This window comes from Artibeus jamaicensis, unplaced genomic scaffold (genome assembly GCF_021234435.1).
Source record: "Artibeus jamaicensis isolate MK-2021 breed Jamaican fruit bat unplaced genomic scaffold, CSHL_Jam_final scaffold_660, whole genome shotgun sequence".
In the NCBI taxonomy this organism is placed as follows: Eukaryota; Metazoa; Chordata; class Mammalia; order Chiroptera; family Phyllostomidae; genus Artibeus; species Artibeus jamaicensis.
Window position 1 is genome coordinate 7,599,416 of NW_026522052.1, and position 21,520 is coordinate 7,620,935.

General features: G+C 52.8%; 1 protein-coding gene across 2 annotated transcripts in view; it reads right to left on the reverse strand.

The window, feature by feature from the left end:
- Positions 1-21,520, reverse strand: part of FLI1 (Fli-1 proto-oncogene, ETS transcription factor) — a 113,951-nt gene that overhangs the window by 28,255 nt on the left and 64,176 nt on the right. For both annotated transcript variants that reach the window (XM_037134227.2, XM_037134226.2), the window contains 3 exons: positions 14,025-14,179; positions 9,167-9,370; positions 1,027-1,092 (listed from right to left, as the gene is read on the reverse strand). In XM_037134227.2, the coding sequence (XP_036990122.2) occupies positions 1,027-1,092; positions 9,167-9,370; positions 14,025-14,179 (425 nt within the window). The remainder of the gene's footprint in view (positions 1-1,026; positions 1,093-9,166; positions 9,371-14,024; positions 14,180-21,520) is intronic.

The following is a 21,520-nucleotide window of genomic DNA, read 5'->3' on the forward strand; positions in this document are numbered from 1 at the left end:
AAACGTTGACTTGCTGCTTCCCAAACGTGACTGGGGACTGAACACACAGGCCAGGTATGTTCCTGACTGTGAGTCAAACCTGCAGAAACTCAGTGTGTGGGACGATGCTCCAACCAATGGAGCCACCTGGCTGGGGAGCCCCTGAAGACTTGGAACCAAATGGTCTTGAAATTTATTCCATGAGAAGGGTCTTACATTCTCTGACGTTTTATGCTGTGCTACTCGAAATGCAGCCAATACGAAAATCTTCTGCCTTCCTTCTACATTATAGTAGGTGTGCATTAAAGAAAGGCAGGGAAGGAGGGAGACCCGAGGCAGAGAGAAAGCGCGCTGTGCCCCTGTTCCCTCCTCCAAGGAACGCTTCGTTTCCCTTGGGTAAGTTTTCCTTGTTCACAGTTTTTCCTCCTTTTGCCATTTCATTCACTCCGTGCCTACACTGTAACACAGTATCTGGAGCAATAAACCTTTACAATACTGTTTCATAAATAGAGATGTTGAAAAATGCTACTGTGATGTGTGCTAAAATTGTCACTGGTGAAAGTGTTCACCGCAACCGTTCTCCTCTCTCAGCCGAACCAAATCAACTAGACCAAATCCTCAAATCGCCACTTTGCACTTGGTAAAAGTTGTTTAAATGTTGTTGGAAATGCAGCGTTCCAATAACCCCTAAAAATCATTTCCTTATCTTTAGCAGAGAAAACACAGTTTTCAGTTTTGACAGGGAGTGATATCCATTTCATTCTAAGACCGACATATTTTTTCTCAAGGAGTAACAACTTCCAATCTTGTCTCTATGTCATTATTATTATACAAGATGTTTCAAAATCTTGCCTTTTTTTCCCCCCAACCAGCAATACAAGCTGGACACGCATTGGCGTCTGGTCTCGGACGCCTGAAAACGCTGTCTACGCGGAGCGAGAAGGTTGGCGCACAGAGGGGAGCCGCCCTACACCCTCGTTAACAGCGCGGAACGGCGCTGCGCCCAGTACTGAGCGAAATTCTAGGTGCACGAGAGAACGGACTTACCTTCTTTGACACTCAGTCGTGGGGACTGGTCTGCATGGGAGCTTGTGTTATAGGCCAGCAGTGAACCTGAAAGGGAAAGCGAAAGCAGGTTACAACCGGGACACGCCCCTGAGATGAAGAGCAGGAGGTGCAGGGGGGCGGGACAGACGTGGAGAGGGGAAGAGGGACAGGTGATTGGCTGGGACAAAGAGTTAATGTAATCCATCCTGGGGACTGTGACAGCTTCCTGGAGTTAGGGCCAGAGTAGGCAGCACAGAATGTCCGTGGGCGCACGCCCACGAGCTCCCCAGCAGCCATGCGCGGTCCTCGGGTCCACACTACCTCACAGCAGGAACCCGGGACGGGAGTCAGCACCCAGGGCCTCTCCTGGTTCTGCCATTAACACCCCTAAGCAGGTCTCTAGGTCTAGACCTCGATTTCTCCATCCGCCCAATGAAGCGGTCGAACTGTAGCAGTGGGTGGCCAATCAGCAGGCCCGACACACAGTGTCCGCGGCATTCTTCTCTGTTTTGGTTTGGTTTTGTACAGCGGCCAGAGTCGACTGCAGCGTGCAGCCCTCCAGGCCCTGGAGGGGAAGACCGACAGCCCCTCCTGCTAGGACAGCCTTTGGGCTCACTGGCAGGCCCTCTGACCGGCTGCCGGGCACTCGGGGAGTGGCTGTGGTAGAGTGGGGGGGGGGGGCGGTGGCAGTTGTCTCGGCAGTCACTTTGCCTCCCTCTGCATATGTCTGAGAGAAGGCAACTGAACGTGAGGCACAACCCATCGAATTTCCTGTCATCCTTGACTTCTGATACATTGTACAATCTTTTAAAATTAAACTGTAATGCATGCCGTGTCTATCGGGTACTAGTGCAGGCATTTAAAAAGCATTGTAGGGTTTTTGTTGTTGTTGTTGTATAAAAACATTCTCCCTTCTTTCCTAATACTTGTCTTATTCTTTAGATTCAAGCAAATTCAAGAGTTTTATTTGTAGGTTTTTCTTTCCTCCAATTCTCCTGGGGAACCTCTAACGTGCTATGAAGACCCGGGCTGGGACCTGCGTTTACCAAGACGGGATGAGCTCCGCAGGGCTGCTGGAAGCTGAACGAGTCTCTGAGAGGGACCCCTTTCCCTGCTCACTGTGGGCGAGTGGGCGGACTCCGGTGCCAGGGCTTGCCGCAGGGAAGGGGCTGGCAGACACTCCTATTTTTAGTCTCCAGGCAAGGAAGGGAGGCAGGAGTGGAGCTGCGGCCCCACCCAGCCGTGGGCGTTTGGTTGCCTCCCAGCAAAAGTGTGCCCCGCCCAGCCAGACTCGGAGGGAGAGAGTGTTATAAAAACCGTCCAACTGCTTGGAACCTCTGACTTCTGGCCTGGGCAACTTCTTTCTAGCTCTGAAATAGTTCCAGAAAAAAAGGAGGAGTGGCAGGGACATGATGGTACTGAGCCCACGAGATGCCGAAGTGTGGACACGCAGGTGCCGATTTAGAAAGGAGACAGTCCCGGGCACGTGCAGTCCAGGAACCAGATGCGTTTGGTTGGTCCATTCTCACAAATACTAAGGACCAAGTGAGGCTGGGGCAACCTCATCTGAACATAGTTGTTATGCAAACCAGAGCTTAAAATTAGACTCGCCACTTCGTACACAGCCTTGTGACATGCATCAGTTTGCCTAGTCCGCTAAGCCATAGGCTCCTCATGTATGTAAAATGGACAAATCATCACACCTAAGGTGGCGTTGTGCAGACAGTGTAAATCACCACATATAAATTGCTCAGAAAGACCATGGCTCATAATAATTGTTCACTAAATGCTAGCTATTATCATGATTATTTTTACATCCCTTCTCCCACCATCACATACAATAAGCCCATTATAAGAGAGCTTGCTGGACATTAGTCTTGTCCTCTGGAATCACAGTTACGAATGGGTCCTCCTGCAATAAGAAATAATGCTCCATGACTAGAGGGAGGCTAAGAAATGGAACCAAATGTTCCAAGGGAATAGAAAAAAGTCTCAGGAGTAAGACCAGGAATGTCTGCCTCTCGGTCCCCGACATTCTCTCCCTCAGGCTAAAACCTCATGGCTGGAGCAAATAAAGAAAAATGATGGTCTCAGAGGAGCAAACTGCCGAGTCATTAGGGCAGATTTAGCTAAGAGCACGAAGCTTAGATAAACCGCATTTATTAAATTTCCCCCCGTGCTGGAAGTTCTTCTCCGGGCACACGTGAGTTCCACAGGAAACTCCCAGAAAGCCAAGAGAAAGGGTCCTTTGACCTCTGCAAAGCTCGCATGAAATACATATTTCATGGTAACCTAGGAAAAGGATTTTGCCCTGAAGACTGTTCTCGGTTCAAGTTTCACTCCTAGAAGGAGAGGCTGGCTTCCCTGGGGAGGGGCTGGTCACGCGCATCCGCCCTCCCTCCTGGGGGACCAGCATTCCCTTCTGTCCTCTGCTCCTCATTAAGTTCCCCACGCTACCCAGGGTGGCGGGGTGCACCCTGTGCCTAAGGGAACGTGCTCATTCCCTTAGACGGTCCTCCCGGAAACCTGGCCCCCTGCGCTCTGGCTCTGGATTTCTTGCTCTTGCTTTCCGGCTCTTTCTGTGTGAGGCTGTTGTGCTGCTGAAGTCCTGGTCTTTCCCAACACGGCCGCCTCAGAGTCCACAGGCCGAGGGGAGGAGGAAGACAACACTCGTGGTCGGCTACTTGTGGCAGAGGCTTTACACTTGCCTCTCAAGTAGCCTTCCGTGACCCCTGCAAATCCAGTGTTTCCATTTCAGGGAAGTCAAGTACTTTGCCCGGGATCACACAGCCAGGAAGCCCAGGAGGCAGGAGGCCCATTCCAGTCCAGCAGACCTGCAGCCTGCAGGCTGAATCTCAGAAACTGACAACGCTCACCTATGGCGTTGCAAACCATCTCCCCTTGTCATCCTACCTTTCAGGAGCGTGGGGTGATGATGGAGGAGGGAGGCTTCTAGTCTATTCCTTGACCTGGGGGTATTTAAACGAGTGGGTGGTAATTATTTATGATAATTCTTTGAGTTGCCCATTTATGAGTTTTGCACTTCTCTGTATGTTACACTTCAGTTGAAACATTTGTTTACTTTCCTCTTTGTTTATGTGCTAACGCATATACACAGGCACATGCGCATTTCTCTTCGGGGTCCTGAATAGCATGCCGTGGCCGACGTTGAGAATGGAACGGCTTTCCCAATGTGAAAACATAAGGAAAAATACACCTCCGTTTCGGAGTCCATCCACCGCTCGAGATATTATTCGGGATCTGAAAGACGATGGAAGTGAGTGGAGTAAAGCCTTGTGGGCGTTGGGCAGAGCCCAACAATTGGGTTTTCTGCAGGGCTGCACTACCCCACCTAACCGGCTCTGTACCTGAGGCACCGGGTACAGACAAGGGGCGTCCCAGTGCCCAAGCCTTCCTGTCTGTCTCACGGAGAATTCTCATTCTCGTCGGCTCGTTGACTCTGGGTCTCCCTTTTCTCTGCACTGTGTCGATGGCTTGGGTGGGGAGGGTGGAGGGAGGAGGAAGGTAAGGCCTGGCTGGCTGACTGCTGGGTCCCGGGAGACCTGGCCTTTGGTCTGCTGGGATCCAGTTCGCTCTCCCCGGCCAGAGCCGGGCCTGGAAGGGATAACGCTTCACCAGGCCTGGACCCATCACCTTTACCCGGTCCTCTGAGGCTGCCGGTGGGGACTCCGCAAGAGGCCAAATGTGTTTTCCATTAAGTTTAAATTAAAAATGAGACTCCAGATAGACACCTTCTCTGTGGCCTCCCTGTCACACAGCATATTGCATCATCTCTGTGCCGCCACTGTTTAAGAACACAGTTTCTCAGCAGCTCTCATGGGCCAGACCCCGTTACCCGTGTGGAACCTGACTTCTCATCAAACGAAAAGGGCTCTTTTTCCTTCTCCTGCCTGTGGCCACCCCGCCCAGGACCTCCTGAGCTCCCAGAAACCCCAAACTCCCCCCAGTGGCCCTGAGTTTGAACTGCCAGCTAGGGCAGCCCTCACCCCCTTTGGGTTCCTGCCCAATCTCACTTCCTGCAGCCCACGACTGTAAATATGGGCCCTGCCAAACGGGCTGTGCCCAAGTGAGATACTGGGGGGCTGCCATTCGGGTCCAGAGTGGGGCACCACGGGGAAGAGGGAAGGACAGGGCTAGTGTGGCGATAGGTTTGGCTAATCTGCCCCATTCCAGGAGGCCGCAGGAAAGTTTTCAGAAAGCATTTATCTCTTGGGACAAATAAAAACAGAAAACGCTGTGGGCAAAGTGGTCTGGCTCTCAGCATGGAAGGCCCAGGGGAATGAGGCTAATTCTGAAGCAGAGATGGGAGGACAAGTGTGGCGCAGGTTAGCTCCAGCTGTCTCGGCCATCTCAGCTCAGAGGCGGGGCTGTGGGCCCGGCTGCAGCCTAGGGCATCCCAGGCCTGGGTCTTGGAGTCCAGGTGGACTTCACTGGCTACATGTGTGCCTTCGAGCCAGTTTCCAAAGCACTCCAGGCCTCAGTTGCTTTAGCTTTACAATGGGGACTATAGATACTCCATGTGGTGTCCACAAGGGGGCGTGCTGTCCTTGTAAAGAGAAGGACACCTGGGGAGATGCACACCTGAGTCCTAGAGTCCCCAGGAGGCTCCAGAAAGATCCTCAGAACTCTCTGCACCCTTCTGCTCACCCGGTTGCTCTCCCATTTCAAGTGCGCGCAGCATTACAGAGGGACGGCTTGGGGGACAGCCACTCTGTTGGGGACAGCTGAAAAGCCTGGGTCTAAAGAAACAGTACTCCTCTCCCACAGAGAGGCTAGACTAATGTCAACATGCCAGGGTACCGGGCGGGGATAGAAGGGCTTGGGGCATTGCTATTTATTCTCCACCCTGGAAAATTAAAATTTGTTTTTAGGCCTGGCTGGTGTGGCTCCGTGGATGGAGTGCTGGCCTGCAAACCAAAGGGTCGCCAGTTTGATTCCCAGGCAGGGCACGTGCCTGGGTTGAGGTGGGACAGGTCCCCAGTGGGGGGCACACTAGCAGCAACCACACACTGATGTTTCTCTCCCTCTCTTTCTCCTTCTCTTCCTCTCTCTCTAAAAATAAATAAATAAAATCTTTAAAACACTGTGTTATTTAACATTTAAAGTATAGCTGCCCCCGAGGCAGTCAGAGTCGATGTGCACGTTCTGTGAAAGTGCGCAATGCCGGAGCTGCCCGTCCTACACGGTTTCCTCTTCACCGCCCACGTGCAGATAGATCGGGCACTTCGGGGAAGCACATCCGACTCGGAGCCTTCCACGCCACAGGTCTGTTCTGAGCTCTCCAGCCCTCCTCCCCCGTGGCCTCCCCTTAGCCCGCTGTACCTCCTCCGTCGTGCAGAGGAGCTCAGCTCTTTCCCCTCCACTTCCCACCCAAGTGCAGACATTTGAGCCTCGTGCCCTCCTCAGCAACGGGACAGGTGACAAAGCACAGGGCATCGCGTCCCTTCCTCCTGACTCTCCTCAGCTGTCCGACCTCTCTCCCCCAAGCGCTGGCCTCCCTGCCTCAGCACAGAACGCCCGCTGGAAGTCAGTCTGGAAAAACAATCAAGTGTTTGAAGACATGCCGGTGGACACCAGGGATTCCTGGCAATCCGGGCAGCAGACGGCCCCCAGGCACGTGACCTCCTGCCGCGGTTCTGCAGGCCAACCGCCACCCAAAGCCTCCGTCCCAGAGGCTGGAACCTGAAGGTGGACACCAATGAAAAAGAAGCACGAATCAAAGTTGCTTTTCCAGGGTAGCTGGTCATTTTAAGTGGAGGTTCCTCCAAGGGCCTCTAGACTATGACGATACCGGGCTGGGGCGAGTTTTTACGGACTTGATGTAGGCATTTCAGTTTTTGCTTTTGTGGGCAGATGTGGTTTTTATATCAACTCACGGAGCTCTTTCTATTTAGCTACTTCACTCAACATTGTATCACACACACACTTCGTTCCATCTCCTCTCAACACTGGGAGTTTGTCCCACTAATAAGTTCCTTTCTGCAAACTTCCTTTTCTTTTCGTTACTTCGGGGCATCTTCCTTGGTGTCCACAAATATTCTTAAAAACAAAGAAGGAAAAAAGAAGCCAGCTACACTTCTCATTGCCCTGCTGCCTACACCCCCTAAATACCACATTTCCTGGCCCCCCATCTCCCACTCTCTCGTTTGCTCTCATTCAGCTGAGAGCCCCTTCAGTGGCTGCGATGACCAGCTCACCAAATTCCTGGTCTCACGTTAGGGTCTAGAGGAGACTCAGGCTGTTTACGGCCCTGCTGGAAAGCAGGGCCTAGAGACCCTATGGGGTGAGTGGGCTTTCCCCACACATCAAGTCCAAATGAGCTTGACCATTTCCCCAACAAGGGCACCTGTCACGGAGCCCAAAATTATTGGCCCCCTGCTGCTGCTGTCCATCCCTTCTCTCACAAAGGAAGACAAGGGGCTGGGGACCACTGGTCCTCCTCCCATCTGATCCAGGGGAAGCAGAAACCAGGCCCCTTTGGGGCTTTTGCTTTGCTGGTCTCCCCTCCAGCGCACTTCCACACCTGCCCTGCCTAGCTGGCATCGTTGCAGGGTTCTGCACAAAGACCCTGTTTTTAAAAAATTCTATAAACACTTAAAGGTTGAGAAATACAGATTGCTAGAAAATGCTAATTCTCCAAAGCTCAGGAAAAAACTGGGTGGAACATTGCCCCCCCCCTTTTTGAAATGGTTGTTTCTCGGGCTCACCTCACGTGGCAGCAAGACTCAGACGTGAGGTCATGGCTGTGGCGTTAACATGTACTGCGTCACTCACGCCCCCCTCCCTCCCCCCCCCGGGTGCCAGACACTCCACCGAGGTGACTGAGGAGCCTGGAGCCAGCGGTGGAAACTTCTGAAGCATTTTTAAAATTTTTCATTTTTAAAGCCAGAGTGCACTGTGCCACGCCACGCAGCTCCCTGATGCAGAACAGGACAGACATTTGCAAGGGTGACAAACTGAAGACCCCTGAACAACAGAGAGCAAAGGAAGAACAAAGTAACCCAGGGCCCAGGAGACCCGAAAGGCAGCCCATAGCCACTGTCCAAGGATCTCGGCTTTGAAGGGGCTTTGGAATCATCAGACTCATTCTCTCCAAGTTTAATGCCTTCAAGATTCCCCGCAGCCTTGGCCACTGACGGCAAACACTGTATAACCTGAGCCTGTCAGCCTGCCTTTGGGCCGGGCTGACAGGTAGAAAGCTTCCTCGCAGAATGAGTCCACATCTGTTTCCCTGTAGCTTCAACCCCTGATCTCAGTACCATCTCTCCACAGAATAGTCCTTTCATACGCGGGCCACTGATTGACCACCTGGCCTGGATCTCCGGCGAAGAGTCAAGGCCAAGACGGTCAGCGGGCCGCAAAGAGTTCTCTGTTCCTGTCTCCGGGTTTCATATCAAATTGTCGGCGCTACAGAACGCTGTCGCGGAGAACCCCCCTGGACAACTGCATGCTTTCTTTCGTAAACTCTCCTGTTCTGAAGCTCTTTGCACCCTGTGTCAGGGGAAAGCTTTGGACAGATCTAACACCCTGTGGCGCCTGCTACTTTCCTTGTTCAGCTCAGAAGGGGGTGCAGGTGGCGGCCATGAAGGTGGGGTTGGGAGGGGCCAGGGTGACCCCAAGGATAACAGGAACTTAATGTGTAATTTCAAATCCTTAAATCCTAGGTCCGTGAATCTAGAATTACCGCAGGAACCCTAAGCACTGCTCAGGAAAACGCCAGCGAGGGCGTCCATGTATTTATAATCACAGGGCTGAGTAGTGTCTGGGCAGGGGCTTTCGTGGGTGGGGCGTGGGCAGCCTCTGGCAGACCCCTTGGGGCCACAGCTCCTTACGTTTCCTCCATTCCTCATCGCCTTCCTTTGACAGCATGGGGCTGGGCCGGCCCTCCTGCAGGGTCAGTAGGAGCCGTGGCCTTGGCAATGTGACAGACCCAAACCCACAGCACCTGCGGCATCTGCCCAGCATACTCCCACGCAGGGACCCAACTTCCTTCCCCGCACGGACTCCGTGGGCATCCCATCTTCGCTGGCAGCAGCCGGGCAGAGCTTTCTCCCGGCCCCCGGCATGTGGGCTACACCCTCCGGGGCCGGTTCAGGGCCCAGAATACATAGGCACTTACTTTCCCTGAGGTAACTGAGGTGTGACAACAGCACGTCTGTGTTGTAGAGGGAGGTGGCTCGGAGGAAGTCCTCCTTGTTCATTTTACACAGTTCCTTGCCATCCATGTTCTGGAAAAAGGCGGTGTCGATCTCCATCAGGCTGTACTCCTTTATCGCCCACTCCAGCCACTGCCGCACGTGCTCCTGCGTCCACAGCGTGGGGTCTGCGGGGAGAAGTTCGGTCAGCAGGGGCCGTGGGCGTGGGGCGGGGGTGCAGGGCTCCCTCCACTTCACAAAGGCTGGGCAGCCTCTCTTCACCTCCGTCTTCCTCCTCCATCCTTCCCCAACCCCTCTCTCCTCTCTCTCTCTTTCTTCCCACCCCTTCCTCCTCTCTCTCCCTCCCCTACCACGCTCACTGGGAAAGCGGGTTCCCTCCCAGATGGTCCTCCGAGCTCTCCCATCTGGCTCCCTGGCATCTGGCGCTGCCTGAACCACTTAGCGCTCTGGCAAGGCTCTCAGATGCCTCACTACACACCCTGACAGCACACTCTTCAAAGCTTTGGGAAGTCAACTGAAACCTCTGTCTGAGAAATGGTGGCATCCAAATGAAAATAAACACAGTTCCACAGATCCAGGGACCAGTGTCTCTGGAAAGGGAAACCATCTGTATCGTGAGAGCACTGATGATTTCATGGAAGAACACGATCCTCAGATGGCGACAGAGAGCACATCTGGGCACACTCGTCCTGCGAGCCCATCTGCGCAGATGAGAAACCCACTGGTGTTAGCCCCGAACGTGAATCCAGCCTGCGTTTGCGCCCCTCAGACACAGCTGTGCAAAAGTTTCTACCAGACCATCCCCAAAACGTTTTTAGAATGTATAACTGCCCAAAGATGAGAAATGGTGTCAGAGAGAAAACCTTTAGCCCTTGAGGGAACATCAACAATAAGGACAGAGGGTCTCCACGTAAGACCCTCAAGACTGTCTCAGCCAGGGGGTGTGTGCACTTTGGATGGTAGTGAGGAGTCCAGTAGCTTCCATGGGAGGTAGAGGCCCTTATAGCTGATCACTTTGCACAGTCTGGAAGCCTCCCCCCTTCTTGGCTAACCAATTATTGTGAATCTAATAAACACTTCGAATGTGCTCATCATGGCAGAAAACGACGTGGCCCTCAGCCTCGTGAAAGACCCAGCCACGGGAAGCGTTCGGGTAGGAAAGCAGGTAACGAAGCAACAGATTTTCTGGTGGTGGTTGAAGCAGTGAGAAGTGGAGGACAGTGTACACGTGGAGTCATGCAAGGCTTCCTGGAGGAGGAGAGGGGGCAGGGCGTTGTATGTCAGCCCCAGCTGCTATGGGGCCTCTTTTATTATTAGCAGGTTTATTCAGTAGGAATATCAGCCCAACCATGTCACCCTCTCTTGCTAAGACTTTGTGAAGGTTCTGGGCAAAAACGGAAACCTAGTTTGAATGTTTAGGGGCAGCAGAGGGGAAAACAAGGTTTTGTTTTTGTTTTCTCTCACGCCCTGCGGCTCGCCTGCAGGGGCGACTCTCCTGTGCTCTTACTCAGAGCTTCCGCTGGCCGCCCTGGGCTGCCAGGGCCTTTCTGTTTCTCTTTGGTTGTGACACGTGAGAATTGGCAGGGAGGTGGCTGCATCTACTTTGCAAAGCGTCCAGCAGCTCCCCGTGTGTGGAGCGGACAGGCTGGTGGTGAGAGAGGAGAGTGAGGAGCAGAAAATCTGGGTTGCAGGCCACAGGATGACGCCGACTGTCATACCGCAATCCGGTACCCAGCAACTCCAGATTTGGGGTGCCTACTGCTCCTACACGTCACTTATCAAGAAAACCCTACAAGTGGTGTGTCTGTTCATTTGACAGATGGAAAATAGAGTCCTGAGGGTTAAGTGTCTAACTCAAATTGAAGTCCCAGTCTGAGCCGGGGTTCCCGTCCGGGCCATCCCGGGGCTTCATTTAGTTGAGGGGCAGGTCCCCTGTTGCCGAAGCCTCTTCTCTTTTCCTCTCACAGTCCTATCTGAACTCGCCTGTGAGTTTCTCTGCTGCTAAGCAAAACAGAGAGCTCTTCTTATAGCTTCATTGTATGAGTCGAGCAATTAGGGATGGACCGTTGGTAACTGGAAATAATTTTGCACCATTTCAGAATCGCAACAAAAAAAAATATGGAGGAGGCTGAGCAGTTGGGTTATGCAGCACATCACTTCATCTGACCTCCTTTGCTTGTCCTAACTGCTCATGTTTAACACTCAAGGCCTTCGATTTGATTTTACACCATGCAGTTAGTTTATTATTTCCTCTCTTGCTTTGAGCTCTGCCACAATATTATTTCTCACCCTTTACAGAACAATGAATTATAAATCTTTCACTTTGGATCATGCTAAATTCTTCCAAATGCATTTCCTGGATGATTTAGTCCTAGTTTTTTTCTATCCGTACTCGGACCTGGTGGTTAGCTAGGGTCCTCATATATACTTGTCTTAAAATCTCCCCATGGCCCTGGCTGGTGTGGCTCAGTGGATTGAGCATGGGCCTTCGAACCAAAGGATCACAGTTTGGTTCCTGGTAGGGGCACATGCCTGGGTTGTGGGCCATTTCCCGGCAGGGGACACACGAGAGGCAACCATACATTGATGTTTCTCTCCCTCTCTCCTTCCCTTCCTCTCTAAAGATAAATACATGCTATTCTTAAAAAAAAATCTCCCCATAAACGCAACTGGTCTCTCCATCAATGTCTTACTGCCTTGATCCGTGGACTGGCCCAGATGAAACTTACCCTCATGTCCAGGAGGCTGACCTGGAAGAAGCTGAAATGTCCGAGGATGAGACTTAAGGACTAAGCCCAAAGTAAAATAGGGGAGTGAATCCACACCTAGTGACTTCACTAGACCAAGTGCTTAAAAACCCCTTGGTATGAAGTTGCACCATTTTTATTATTACTGCCATAGTTACCTTGGTCCGCTGATGACAGACACTTTGATATTCTTGTTGAAAATATTTCAACACTAATTTAGAGTTGAAGGGCCACTGAGAAGTCTGGCCATCTTTGCCCCCTTTTGCTATCCCCTCCCAAAAGTATCTGCAGATGTGAGGTGATGGAACACGGGGCTAAGACAATCTCTGGCCCTGGCAGGGTGGCTCAGTGGGTTGGAGCATCGTCCCATGCACCAAAGGTTGCGGGTCCAATTCCCAGTCAGGGCATATACCTAGGTTGCGGGTTTGATCCCGGGTCAGGAGGCATATAGGAGCAACCGATTGATGTTTCTCTCTCATATCGGTGTTTTTTTTTTCTCTCTCTCTCTACCTTTGAAAGCAATAAATATATCCTTGGGTGAGGATTAAAAAAAAAGACAACCTCTGATCCCCTAACCCTTCAGTGTTCGAGGTCTCTTTGCCATGCTGGCCACTGTGCATCAGGCTGGGAGTTCAATACCACATGGCCAATGGCCTGGTGAGGCTTGGCTTGGCTTGGCTGGGCGGAGTATGGACAGGCTCCCACCCTGTCCACTTTGGTGCTGTTTCATTGTCTGTCTTCCTTTGATGTGAAGGGGAAAGACACAGTGCTCTTGGACCTTACAAATGCACCAGAGCTAAACACTCCCAGCTGGGGTCCTGGAGGAGGGTCGGCATTGAGTGATACAGGTCATGGAATGTGGATGGCGCAGTTTACACAGTGCCCGGCACCTGGAGGAGGATCAGCGAATGGGCGCTGTGCTTTCTCTGCCTTGGCGAGCCCACACGCTTGTGGAAGAAGGAAACTAAAAATGCTTCACAAACTGTTTTCAAGTCCTATAGGTGCAGAAACATTCTGATCAGCCCGCGCCTCTCCTGCCTCACTGACCCCCAGACCTCCCACCCCTGCTGCCACCTTGAACTTGGCCCAGAACACTTACATGGGTGCAGCTGTAGTCCCAGGAGATGTGAGACACAGCTTCCCATGGAAAAGAAACACAAAGGGCCAGGGAGGAGAGGCCCACACAAGGCCACATCTTCTAGGCCAAGAAGCAAATGCCTTCGGATTACCTCAGACACAACTGCACTTACGCTTTTCCAAATGGAAGGAGCTTTACCTTTTTGGTAAAGTTATTTTGGTGAAATGAGTTTTAATCTCTGCCCTGTAATTCACTTTGCTTAAGGTTTGCACATTCCAGCTCCTTCCACCTGGCACCAAATCGACACATTTCAGTTTTCAAACTCCCTTTTGGACCAGACAGCTGGGCCTGCTGGTCTAGCCGAGGCCGAATGTCCAGCCAATACCCTGAGGCTTGAACAATGATTTTATTCTCTGTGAGCAATAGCACCAATACTTTGGAAAAATAGGCTATTTATACCTAACGATATAACTTGCTGCACGCATGTGAAGGAGCTCCATTTGTTAAATATAGTTATTTCTATTTTGAAACTGAGAGAGCTGGCTATAATTGCGGAAAGGTGGAACCCTGCCGGTGCCAGGAGGCACGTGTCTGGGGGGTAGGACAGGCCTCGGCAGCCACCCTGCTCCCGAAGGGCAGGGTGGGCACGTCCAGGGCTTCCCCAGGCTGCTGCCGCATTCAGGCAGCCTCGCCTCTGCTGGCTGTGCCAGGTCTCATCCCCCGGGACAGGGCAGGGATCAGAGCCTGTGGGCGTGGCCTGCCCGAAGGCGGGCTTCTGGAATCTGCCTGTCAAGGTTCTAGTGACATTTGGGAAAGTGTCTTGGACAGCAGCTAGGGAGAAAGGTGAGAAGTGCAACTTTCCCAAGTCAGCATTTCCACAGAGAGCAGGGTACCGGGCCAATGTTCAGATGCCACCAGGAGATACCTGCCCTTCGACCACTGGCCCAGAAGGGTGAGGGCATGCGTGCCAGCCAGCTGCCAGATTCCCAAGGTTACCTGCAGGGACGATGACCCTCCTCTCGTTGGTGGTCATGTTGGGAGGAGGGGGGCCATTCTTCTCGTCCATGTAGCTGTTGTAGTTCATGGCGTTGGACTCGCCCCCACCGACCAGCTTGCTGCATTTGCTAACACTGCAGTCCACTGGAGACTCCCTACAAGGAGAGGAGACAGAGGGGGGAAGTCGTCACTGCCACTGCGTCCACGCCGCAAGGGAGCTCACCCCAGCCTATCGCTCAGACAATGGGAGCCGTCTCCCAGCCCCACCTGGTGTCGGGGTGAGGAGGAGGATGCTGCCGAGGCAGCCCTATTTCTATTCTCCATGCTGCCCTGCCAGAGTTGCCTTCAAATCCCAGCCTGATCCTGTCATCATGGAACTTAAAAATGCCTGGCAGCTCCTGCTGCCCCCAGACTGGAGTCTGGACTTCTCAGGACGGGCCTGCAGCTCCCACTCATCTGCCGCGGACATTGCGCCTTGTTGCCAGGCAGCCTACACGCTGGGGGCCCTCGCACCGGTCCCGCCCATCCCCCCTGTGTTTCTGTGCTGGTTCTAGGACTGTCATGCCCTGGGACTCTTAGCTTGGCAGGTGGCCCATCTCCTTGTTGGACAAGGGAGTTTCTTGAGATGGTGATTTTACTTTTCTGTAACCTCGAAGTAGATTATAGCCAGTTCTCTACAGAACCTTGATTAGGAGATGAGTGGTAGATGTTGCCTAAGTGAATCGTTTCTATTGTATGAATATGATTTGAACGCATTTTTATACACTGCTCTATTTGAATTTCCTAATAACCCTCCAAGACAGGCATGGCGGTGGTTAACAGCTTCTTTTTTATACTTAAGGAAACTGAGAAGCGAGGTGCCCGGGCCAGGGTTGCACAGCTAGCAGAGGGGAAAGCAGGACTCAGGTCTTTACTGCTGAGCTTCCCCATCAAAACACACATGCAGAAGAGCTGGTCACTGTGTGAAGGAGGAACAGAATCCAAGAACTTCAACCCAACAGACAGGCTGTGGCCCCTGTGGCCTTTTGCAGCCCCGGCCCCCAAGCTCACAGGGGAAGCATGTTGAGGTATGCAAGTGACAGAGCAAAATCACCCAACGTGGTCTCGATGTACATACATAGCCCAGTAAGCACCTGGGATTTTGCGATAGGGTGCAGAGAGGCTGCTTACTGGCTTCAGCTCAGCAACAAGCAGCAGGCTGGAGACCTGAGCCCAGAGCAGGTGGAGATACCTGGTGCCCAGAGCAGGTGGGCAGGATGCGCCCCACACCTCCAGAGCCTCTCAGTGTGCTCAGGAAAAGCACCCTCCTGCCCTGCCCTCACCTCCACTCAGCCACTAGGCAGCAGCAGGACCATAGGAGGAGACTAGAAGGCCAAGGAGAGGCTCCAGCTGCGGGTCCTTGGAGCAGGAAGCATCGGTTCTGGCCCCTCGGGAGACACCAGCACATTCTCTCCAAACCCAGCCCCATGCCAAGGAGTTCAGACACCGTGAAGATTACGGCCGCCCAGCCCTGGGCCACACAACCTCTCCGGGCTGTCCAAAGGCCTAGCTGCCACCTTCCCTGCTCTGCTGTGGTCAGGACTGACCATCGTGAGGTCTCAGCAGCAGGGTCGTGCCAGATGGGGTCCCACTCATCTCGCAACGCGTGGCAGGAGCTCCACAGGCAGCGAGAGCAGCCTCTCAGGCAGAAGAAGGGAGTAACAGCCCTGCGGGGGTGGGGGGCTCGGCAGGGCGGGGAGGCCTGAGCACATTCAATAAAGAAAATTAAATGAATTTGTTTCTTAATCTGAAAGGAAAAAAATACTGAAGATCACTTATCATAGCTGGGAGATAAATGCTCCACTGAGATATTAGAAGTCAGACGGTAATTTTTTCCTGATGTCTTACAGAGGGGAACATGGGCTGAAAATGAAAATAAGATGTATAACTTACACATGTTAGAATTTAAGGTTTTACTATTTGCCTACTGTTTTTCCAGGCAGAGAACCAAGAACCAGCCGTCAGAGCCCCAGATTGTTGAAGGTTTAATGTCCCCGTGGCAGTGCGAGGGAGGCAGTAGCTCATCAGGACTTTTCACCAGGGGTTGGCCTTTGGCTTCTGCTGTTGAGGGACTTGGCTTGAGATGAAGCCATCCCTGAAAGACTCTGGTCCTGGTCTGAGATGGCTGTGGCCGAGCTCACTGGGACCCCTCCTCACAGCCAACCACAAGTGGGGTACATGCACATAGACACATACACGAGCACTCATGCATGCACACACATGCATGGACATATACACACCAACGCACATACACACCCAACACATGTGCACATACATGTACCCTGATGTGCACACACACATGCACATATAAACACTCCAGCGCACACACAGCCCCCGCACCACAACACACGTGTGCACACACAAACATGCATACACACATGCTCGTGCACATGCGTGCACACATGCGCACACGCACAGTGCCACCAGGGTCTGGTGGCCTTTCTCAGCATACTTGTCCATAGTGAAGCAACTCAAGTGCAGCAAAAGTGGGAGGATTAAGTTGACCTTCAACTAAGAGGGCAACGTTTGCATTGGCTGGGAACCCCGTGGCAGGGGTGGGGTTGCCAGAGCACGCTCTCCCCCTGGAGGAAGCCAGAGCACCAGGGCTGCGGGCAGGGGCAAGAGGCCTTTCCGCCCACAGAGCACTGCCTGCCTCGGGGCCGAGGCACAGAAGAGGCGCCCCTCTGCGGGCTGCACTCCCCTTTGGGAACACGGGAGAGATGTTCCAAAAAATTCTTTCCCGCATCAGCCTGGCCTCTGGGGATTTCCAAACCCAAAATGTACCCCTTGCTGTGGAGAGGCGAGAAGTCAGAACCTCAGAAATCACTGAAATGCAGTGACCCTTTTGGCACCCATGGCAGGGTGATTCCCTGGTGCCAGGAGCAGAGAAAAATACGTTTGAAAAAAGGGAGAGGTTTGATGAAACCTCTCCCTGCCCGGGTGGTACCCAGTAGGGAGAGGAGCTGTGAGCAGCACCGTAAGACAGGTGCCCCCCGGGGAGGTGGGCACTGAGGATGCAGGAGCACCAGCTCCTGGAGGACAAGGGTCAGAACCAGGGTCGAGACCGGGACTCTCCTGTTGGGGTGACCACTGGGAGCCAAGCGGTGGCTGGAGCCTCTTCATTTCCTATCCCACAGAAACTCATTTCTCTTTCCTCCGCTTTCCTTCCTTCCTCCCCTGGGTGCACACCTGCTCCCCAGCTGGGCAAGGCAATCTGTTGGGGAGCTCCTCGTTTGGAATGGGCCCTGTCCTCAGTCCCGGACCCCTCAGCGAGGTTCTGCACAGGGGTGCACTCTGGGAGCAGCCTGGCCCCCACCCTGGATATGGCACTCGGTCAGGCTGGCCCTACCCCAACGGCTCGGAGAGAAGGAGGGGGTGCTGTGCCTTCACCGCTGGCCTGCCACATGCCCCTCCACTCTCAAGTTCTTGGGCACTCTGCCTCCTCCACAGCACCTGCCTCGTGTGCAGCCATTGGGCTCTGCTGCTACCCCTAAGAGGTGGGGGTGGTCCAGGTGAAGCCCAGCATAAAGGCTGCTCTCTAATGAGGCAGCTGGCGCCTTTGAAGAGCGGGATGAAAACAAGAGGGAAGGGAGGGGAGCACAGATGGAGGGGGAGAGGTTTGGCCATTCAGCTCGGCTACCCTACCGCTACTTTGTATTGAAACCTGCACTTTCAGCGAGCATGGGATTGGGGCCCATGGGCAGCTGATGGCACTGGGACAGGTGACAAGAGGGTCTGGGGCTGCCACAATAGAGCAGAGAGGAGGTGGTGGCTCCGAGAGGCTGACTCAGAGCATGTCCATCTCGGCCACGATTCAGAGCCATGGCCCCGGAGGCTGGGGCAAAGGTGGCGTGAACCTCCTAGCCTGGTCCTTTATTTCGCCACTGGACGTAGCTCCCTACTCCTCTAGTCATGTGTTTGTGTGTTCAGAGAACATGGCTTTAGAGAGACTGGGGCTCATTTCTGAAAGTGCCTTGCAAACCAGGAGCCATTTAAAACAAGGTGAGAAATCTTCGGGATTTGAAGAAAGGAGATTTCAAAGGCTGCTCCCGAAGAATACCCCTTTAGATGAACCAAACACGTTCTTTCCTTTCCCCCTGAACTCAGGGCAACTTTGCTCAGGGTGTGCAGAGCCACAAATCTGCAGCCCGGGCTCACTGCCAGCAGAGGCCAGTCACTCACGCAGACCATGCGGAGTCCTGGGGCTGAACCCAAGCCACACGACTGCTTTAGGGCCTGTCATTCATATCTTCCATGTCATGTGTGTACCTGGTGCAAACATTAGGATTTAGTTTCTGTAGGATCCATGCATAGATGGATGTGTATGATTTCTTTTTGTTTTGAAAAGAAGAAAATTTCAAGAAAAGAAAGGAAATCACCCACAATAAAGCCATCACCCAACCTAGTAGGTATTTTCATCTCTGTACACTCTGGAATCCTGCAGATGGTTTCCGAACAGGCCACGTGTGGCATGCTTCCTCCTGCGAGGGTCAGAGTCTAGGAAGCCCTCACACAGCCCTTCAGAGAGGCAGGAGTCACCGGCGTGTGAGGCTGATATTCCTGGAGTTGAGATGGAACGTGTCTAGGTGTCTAGCAAGGCCATCCAGATCCTGGCCTGCAGTGTGGGGAGTGTGGGGCACAGTAGCACTGCACTCAGGTCCTGCCTGCCCGGCACACAAGGCAAGCAAGTCCTTGCATTCGCTCTCCATAAACTGATATTCTTTCCCCCAGGGATGTTTTCTCCGAGCCCCGTGGTCGAGACAGGATGCAGCGGAGTTATTTGCAGACCACAGTTTGGATCAGGTTGCTGAAGTCTACGTCCAGCCCAGAACCTATGGGCCGTGCTGTTTCACGAACAACTCGCTCTACCAGACTCAACCACAACAAGAAAAGAGGAGAAAGAGAGCAAACCTCCCACAGTGTGGGCAAGCTGGACTTTCTCTGGTTCCTCAGACCTCGGGCTCTCAGTGGACCTGTGTTCAAAGAACTTGCAGCTTGGATAAGAAGGAAGAAGGGCACTGTAGCTTTAGGCAGCAGAATGCCTTCTCCACAGACAGAAGTGCCTAAGGGGGCTTAGCACATCTGAGGAAGTAACTCAGAAACCCGCATTACCACCAACACACTGTAGCTCAGCTCTGTCCACTTGAGGTAGAATGTGAGCCACACATACAGTCTTAGGTTTTCTAGTAGCCACACGTTTAAAATTTTTTAATAGGTGAAATAAATGTTAATAATATATTAAAATATACCAACTCAATATCACCAAAAGATTATCTCAACATAACCAGTATAAAACTAACTAATGAACTACTTCACTATTTCTCCCATACTAAGTCGCCTAAATGCCGTGTGTATTATGTATGTGGAGCACACATCACTTTTGAATTAGCCATCCTTCGAGGGCTCAAAAGCACCACCGGGCTAGTGGCCGCCGTAGGGACAGCCCAAGTCCAGTCCATGAGCCCAGGAGCCCAGAGTTCCAAAACTGTATCCTCTGCTTTGCCTTTCTCATCGAAACTGAGGAATGACCCTTTGCATCAAAAGTACCGTTACCAGTAAATAGTACCCAGGGGATAGAGGAGCGATTTCAATAGGCTGGCATCTGCTCCATCGCGGCATTTCTTTTCCTGTGATCACATAATAGGATCCAACATGGTTCCCCCCCTGAGCAAAGACATCTTTCCAAAAACCCTTGCTTCCCACGGCCCAGCCATCCAGCTCACATGTGAACACTGAGAGGGTGTTTATGAGGTGCTGGGGACGGCTGTGCTGACCCCGCTCAGCCCCGAGAGCCCACTGTGTCCCCTTTGTTTCTCCAGAGGGGGGTGAGAATACATCAGTCTTCCTGAGCCTACTTTGTCACCTGCTGATGGTCTGGGTCAAGACGGGCCAGTCAAAATCAAGGGCTGCTTTGTGCAGTCAGAGCTAGGTACCTGCCCTCTGGGGAGATTGGAGGGCTCTCCTGCCTGCAGCTGGCTCCTGGTATGACCAGAGCCAGGAATGAGCTGGCAGGTGGGTTCTGAAAACTGATTTCCCCAGGGACCCTTTTTTGCCCAGGATTAGCATCTTGGAGCGCTTGAGGCTTCCTTGAGCAGTTGGGTCACCTAGGTGGACTGGCTGAGCACACACACAGGCTCTGTCTAGGGCAGGGACCAAGGCTGACCTTGGTCTCCGTCCTGTAGGCATCTACAATAATGCCTGCACAACTTGGAATAAGCATCTCCACTGATAAGCCTTCCCTTGTGGTCAGCCACACATTCACCTGCTCACTTAACTATTTATTAAGCACCTATCATGCGCTCAGAAAAAAAAAGCCCCACCCACATTGAAGGAGGGATAAGAGCCAGAAAGAGGTAAGAGGAATCAAGGCAGGCGAACGTGACAGGTGATGTTTTAGATCAGGTGGTCAGAGAAGGCGACATTCAGGCAGAGACCTGAAATACACGAGAAAGAGAGTCCTAAGACAAGATGAAGTAGGAAAGTTCCAGGAAGAAGGAACACGAGGGAAGAGACTCTGGGGCAGGAGTGTGGAGGGAAGGAGTGAAATGGGGAACAGGGTGGAAAAGAGGGTGTCTGAGGGGTGGTGGAGTGACTTTGGCTTTTGTCATAAGCCAGTAAAGGATTTTGAACAAGACACTTAAATCGTTTCTGAGGATGACTCTGGCTGTGGTCTGAAGAACAGACTTCAGGAACGCAAGAGGAGTGGGGAGAACAGGGTGCCGCTGGGGTGGTCCAGAAGGAGAGGTGCGGCTGACTCTGCTTGAGGTAGGTGGTGGAGGTGAGTGGTGGATGGATTCAGGATCCAACAGACTGAAGACTCGCTAGGGGTGGCATCTGGAACGTTCCCAGGCATCGGGGGACACGAAGGCCAGGCCAGGTGGGCGGCTTTCCTAAAGAGCCCCCCTGGCTGCTGGGGTGAGTGTTGGCACAACTGAGAAGCTACCTGCAAAAGTACAATCCACAGCACACAGGGAGGGGCAGGGAGGTGGCGCAACGCCCAGGAGTCAGGATGCCTGGGCTCTGCGGCCAGCGTTGCCTCCTCTAAATCTTTGGACAAGTCATTTGCCTCGTCAAAGCCCAATTCACCTTCATATGTCAGTATGTAATCACAGTATCTGCCTCATAGGAGAGTGGTGGGGAGCAAATGATAAGACAGTAGGAAAAGTGTTTCACAAACTGCACCCCACCTACAATGTGAGGAACTCAATAGCCATACTATCTATGTGGAGAGACACTCATTTACAGGGCTTTTGGCCCCAAGCCTCTGAGCCTTCCTGAAATCCTAGAGCCAGGAAGGGGCTGGGGTCCCAGGGACTGCTTCTGGTTAGTGGGGTTGACATGTGGTGGGCCTGGGTGCTTCCACAGGCAGGTGGGAGACCAGGGGTTCTCAGGAGAAGGGCTCCCTCTGGGCCTCATGCGCACTTCCTTCTTCTCTTTCTCTCTTGACTTGTTTCCTT